Here is a 5,300-nt window from a genome sequence, read left to right as displayed (position 1 = left end):
TCTTTCCTTCGTTTCTTCTCTCTAAGTCTCCGTCACCAACGCTCTGTCTGTGTATCTTCGTCTTTTCCTTTCTATCTTTCTTTTTATCGCAAGGCTTGTGAACGGCAAGTATATGAAGAAGTTTGCAAACGAACCCGTACGTCTAATCGGTACTCTTAGGAGCAAGAAAGAAAAAGAAGAAGAAGACGCAAGAGAAGGAGGAGTAGTAGGATCCTCATGCAAGAGTAGAAGTGTCACTCCTAACGGCTCTTCTGCGGCAACCCTCAGCTTCACAACGACAGATGGTAAGGCATGAGAAACTTAAGGCCAACACAAAAAGAAAGAAAGAAAGAAAGAAAGAGGATGAAGAAGAAGTAGAAGTGGATCAGCTTAGAGTGACTTATGTTTGAAGAAATTTTCATATGTATGAATTGGAAGTCCCATTTCTGTCACACTCATCACCTTATCACCATCCCTCTCTCTCTATATATATATAGATGTCTCTGTCTATATATATATATATATATACAGAGAGAGAGACACATCTCCATCGATATATATATATAGAGATAGATAGATAGATATCGACAAGTACGAGTGTAGATATGCACATACCATCTACGCAAACCTTCGTCTTCGCAGTGTTACGATATCTATAGAGAGATAAAGATCTCTCATTCTTTTCTTTCTTTTCTTCTTCTTCTCGTGTGTATGTACGGCAGGGGTTCTCGTTTTATGCAACTTATCTTCTTCTTTTTCAAACCAGATTGAAGAAGATTTCGAGAGAAGACAGAGAGAAGGGAAGAGCGAAGACGATCCATCGAATCGCCAAGTGGGAATTATGTGCGGAATTCTTTCTTCCCCTTCTTCTTCCTCTTCTTCTTTTACTTTGAATGATGCTTTCTTCACTCCTCTAGGCAACGAACTTAGTAAGCTACGAACACATACAAAGAAAGAAAGAGAAAGAGTGAGAAAGAAAGAAAGAAAGAGAAAGGTAGATGGATATCGAGATGGAGAGATCAATAGATAAAGAGAAGAAGAGAAAGAAGGAAAGAAAGGAGAGAAAGAAGAAAGAAAAGGAAAGACTAGAATCGAGGAAAGAAGAGAAAGAAGATGGTCGTGGAAGGAATGAAGAGGTGCAGAAGGAAGAAGCATCGGTCTCTTCTTTTAGCCTCCCGCTCTCCCTCCTATAAAGATAGACTACAGATAGATTTTTGATAGATAGATTACAAATAGATAGATATAGATAGACCAAAGATAGATCAGCTATAGATTGAAGATAGATAGATAGATGGATAGATAGTGAAGGAGTTTACTTACTTCTGTCTTTTGCGTGTCTCTTTTGCCATGTGAGTTTTTCTTTCTCTTCTTGTTGTTAATCTTCATCTTTCTTTCTCTTCTTGTTGTTAATCTTCATCTTTCTTTCTCTTCTTCTTCTTGTTGTTGATCTTCGTCTTTCTTCTTCTTCTTCGATTTTTTCTTCTTGAGTGATGATAGAAGAAGAGCTGCTCGTACGTCCACCACAAGAAATCCCTCACTTTCTCTTTTCTTTCTTTTCTTTCTCTCTTTCTTCTCCTTGTCTTGTTCTTTGTGTCTTTCTGTAGATTCGAGTCAGGCAGATGAGATTATAGGCTTTACGCATCACGATTTCTTTTCGCCTCTCTTCTCTCCCTCTTCTTCTTCTTCTCAATCTTCTGCTCTACAGAGAGGCGAAGATTGAACAAGAGAAGAATCGCATGCACACACCGGGGCAAGAGACATCTACACGGTTTTTTCTTCATTCTTCTCTCTCTTCTTGTCAGCGGCCATACCTCCACCTTTCTTTCTATCTTTCTTTCTTTTTCTCACGTCTTTCGGTTTCTTAGCTACGAGAGGAGAGAGGGCATAACTCTTCGTCGTACCCTACTTCTTCTTCTTGCTCGCTTGGCGGTGTACGTACACCTCCCCATCACAGGGGTTTGGCCTTCTTTCCTATTCTAGCCAGTGGATTCCGACTGAACGCTTCTTCCGGCCTTTCTTCTTTAAGTCAGGGAGATATACGTATTCTGTTCACTTCTTCTTTTTCTTCTTCACGGTTGATTGACTAGTTCCTGTCTTTCTTTCTCTCTTGCTTTTTAAAATGGATGTGTATGATGTATCTGAAGAAGAGTGAGGAGCAAATGGCTGGAGAGATGAGTTTCTACATCTCTTTTTTCTTTCTTTTCTTGTTCTCTTTTCCTCTCATCCTTTTCTTTCTTTCTTTCTTTCTCTCTCGGCCTCTTCGACTTGGAAAGAAAGAAAAAGAAAGAAAGAGTGAGAAAGAGAGAAAGAAAGAAAAAGCAGTTTTGTGTTTCCAAATGGAGTGAGCGATAGTGGTGTATAGATAGAGAGAGAGATGGAGAGAAGAAGAAGTTTGGAGTGAGAGATGAACGAAGAAGTCGTTCATCCTTTCAGTTGTCTCAGTACTGCACTCCTTTTGGAGTTCTTTAACATTTTTTCCTCAATTTCTCTCTTTCACACGCTTCTTGACCAACTACAGATAGCCATTCCTTTCTTCTCTCTTTATAGACATCTCTGATCGGTCTCTTATAGATAGAGGTATAGAAACTAGAAATGTAGATAGATGTATAAGGAGGAGCTATGAAGTGCATGCATATACCATACATGTATATGAGGCTAGGGATCCAAGTGAAGGAAGCGAGAGGAGATCTTTCCTGTCCTTTTTCTTTTTCTTTTTCGTAAGAATTTCTTTTTCCATCTTCTTCGTATTTCATGAGCGGTTCTTCTCTTTTTCATTCATCTTGTCTCCTGCTTCTCAACTGAGAAAGATCTTCTTTCAATCTTTCTTTCTCCTTTCTGTCATCGATCTCTTTCTCTCTCTCGCTCGTTCTTTCTGTTCGGTGATTGAGACCCTTCTTGGATGCTTCTTTCTCTCAAAGAACCCCTGGCGACCGAACTCTCGAGAAATACCCGAAAAGCAGAAAAGAAGAAGAAGAAGGGTGGTGGATGTCGTCTCTTACTTTTCATAGGGGCAGACTTAGAATGTGTTTGACGACGAAGATACGAGGATAAAAGACAATGATAAGAAGAGAAAGAGAAAGAAGAATAGACATTTCTTTAATGAGGAATGCCTTTGTTATAGAAGGGAAGGCGCAGATGAAGACGTGGAGTAACGCATAAGACATACGAAAGTGGCTGGCAACCCGAGTAGAGAGAAAAGAGACGAGAGAGAGAGAGATGCTTGTTCATTCTTTCATTCTCTCTCATTCATTTCTCGAAAGAGGGTGGATAAGAAGAGTGTGTAAGTTATCACCCTCCCTTATCACCTCAGGAAGAGAGAGAGTAAGAGGATGAATCTACTGTCTCCAAGTCTTCATCTCCATCATAGATATATACATACTTATATGTACATGAAAGCATAGAGAGAGACAGAGAGAGAGAGAAGTAGAAGAGACTAAGATAGGGGATGAAAAGAAGAAAAAGAATGACGAAGAGTATTCAGAGTCATCTTCCTTAGGAGACGGATTGTGTATTAGCTCTCTCGACCTGCCGCAACTTTTACCTAGCGACTCCCGAGGAGACGCGCTAGCAGATCGAGTAGCAACCTTATAGACCCTGTATAGAGATAAATAGATAGATTAAAGATCTCCCAGATAGACAGATAGATAGACAGAGAGAGAAATGTCGGAATTTTGCTTTGTATGGAGATACACATCAAGAGATGTAAACAGGATATTATCGAGGAGAGATTTCTGTAGTGAGAGAAAGATACACACAGAGATAGAGAAAGGAAAGGGCGACTGATTAATCGAGGGTGAGGGACATCTCTCTCATTCATCATCCTTCGATACTAAGTCTGTCTCTCCTGGTGATAGGAGTCTAGTCGCTTGACTCTTTCACGACCATCTATAATAGGGTGTATCAGCCTGAACTCACTGAAGAAGAGTCAGTCGCCTTATATTCGGAGAAGAACGAGGAAGAATGAATCTGTTCATTCTATGGGCCGTTCATACTTATCCATGTACCGAGACTCTACATAATGCATACATGAAGGAATTAATAGGCGTCCGTAGTTTGTCACATGTATACAGATTCATGTATAGACACAGACAGACAGGTAGATAAAGATAGATAAATAAATTAGAGACAGATAGATGGATAGATGACTCGACTGGAAAAGAAAGAGAGAAAGAAAAACAATGGAAGGAAGAAAGAAAAGAGGAGAGAGATAGAGACGAAGATGTCGTTCTTCCACACTTCGGTCTCATCTAAGTGCTTTCGTCCTCCTCCTATTTCTTCATACACACCTATCCTGGAAATGCTTGTAGACAGCTCGCACTATCCAAGGTGAAACAGAAGAGGAGAAGGGATGAGAAATAACGACGCCTAGATCAGCTGTAGCAGAAGGAAGAGTGACGACAAGATAAACATGAGGGAAAGAAAGAAAGCTTTTCAAAGCAAGTCTTTTTAGAGACAAAGAAAAAGACTTCTGAACCTTCTACGAGAAGAAGAGAAAGACAAAAAGACGGAAAGAAACAATGCCTTCAGTTGGAGCCCAGGAGATAGATTGACGGATACACAGGCCAATCTGCTTGGCTCTTAGGAGGTGTCACTTCTTCTCTTCATCTCCATTTCTCTACCTATTTCCATTTGTATACACATGAATCTCTCTCTCTCATGAAAGACTGTGATGGTGCTTTCTCTTCATTCTCGCTTCTCTCTGAGGAGTTGGAGGAATCGAAACATCTCACACTTCTTCTGGGTCTGTCTGTCTTATCTGTCTGTATCCACTGCGGCGTCCCTCGGGAAAGACTTCTTCGTTTTTTCTTCATTCATTCTCTACACAATTGTCCTTCTTCTTTTCACACTTGTGCCTATCCCCATCCACTGTAACTAATGTATATGCTTATCTCCACGGCAGTCATCATCATCTTCTTCTTCCTCATCTTCTTCTTCTCCCTCATCCTCGTCACAATCTTCGTCATCTTCTTCTCCTTCTCCATCTTCTTCTTCATCCTCGTCTTCTTCTTCTTCGAGATCACTTAAAGCTTCATGGTCAGCGAGCTGAAGCGAACGCAAAGTTTCTTCAGTAGGCACAAGATCAACATGTACCCCTGCCGTTTGAAGTTGATTAACAGTCTCTTCCACCTGTACGTACACCGCAATACAGAAAGAGGGATACACAGAAATAAGCCTTCGGAGAAGGAACGCATGGAAGGAAAGAAAGACGACAGCGAGCTAGAGTGATGTGGATGAAGATAAGGATGGCGGTTCACGTACACGTCATGACATGTGATTTCACATGCAATACACATACACGTGTATATACACCTCAGCTTCAC

General features: G+C 40.7%; 2 protein-coding genes across 2 annotated transcripts; one reads left to right on the top strand and one right to left on the bottom strand.

The window, feature by feature from the left end:
- Nucleotides 1-27: 27 nt before the first annotated feature.
- CSUI_009726 (replication factor a protein 3 protein) lies at nucleotides 28-2,714 on the top strand. The gene is made up of 3 exons (XM_068069837.1): nucleotides 28-284; nucleotides 702-908; nucleotides 1,584-2,714. The coding sequence occupies exons 1-3, from the start codon at nucleotides 113-115 to the stop codon at nucleotides 1,697-1,699; spliced, it is 495 nt and encodes a 164-aa protein (XP_067918188.1). The 5' UTR covers nucleotides 28-112; the 3' UTR covers nucleotides 1,700-2,714.
- Nucleotides 2,715-2,732: 18 nt separating this feature from the next.
- CSUI_009725 (uncharacterized protein) lies at nucleotides 2,733-5,106 on the bottom strand. The gene has a single exon (XM_068069836.1). It carries the CDS (start codon nucleotides 3,797-3,799, stop codon nucleotides 3,521-3,523), a length of 279 nt encoding a protein of 92 aa, XP_067918187.1. The 5' UTR covers nucleotides 3,800-5,106; the 3' UTR covers nucleotides 2,733-3,520.
- Between the last annotated feature and the right edge of the window lie 194 nt (nucleotides 5,107-5,300).

Source organism: Cystoisospora suis (genome assembly GCF_002600585.1).
Source record: "Cystoisospora suis strain Wien I chromosome Unknown contig_5940, whole genome shotgun sequence".
Classification (NCBI taxonomy): Eukaryota; Apicomplexa; class Conoidasida; order Eucoccidiorida; family Sarcocystidae; genus Cystoisospora; species Cystoisospora suis.
This window is presented reverse-complemented; position numbering and strand designations above follow the sequence as displayed.

Coding starts and splice junctions, on each gene's coding strand:
- CSUI_009726 (XM_068069837.1), top strand. CDS start 113: ATGAAGAAGTTTGCAAACGAACCCGTACGTCTAATCGGTACTCTTAGG. Junction 285..701: donor CAGCTTCACAACGACAGATG/GTAAGGCATGAG, acceptor TATGTACGGCAG/GGGTTCTCGTTTTATGCAAC. Junction 909..1,583: donor TCCTCTAGGCAACGAACTTA/GTAAGCTACGAA, acceptor GTCTTTCTGTAG/ATTCGAGTCAGGCAGATGAG.
- CSUI_009725 (XM_068069836.1), bottom strand. CDS start 3,799: ATGATGAATGAGAGAGATGTCCCTCACCCTCGATTAATCAGTCGCCCT.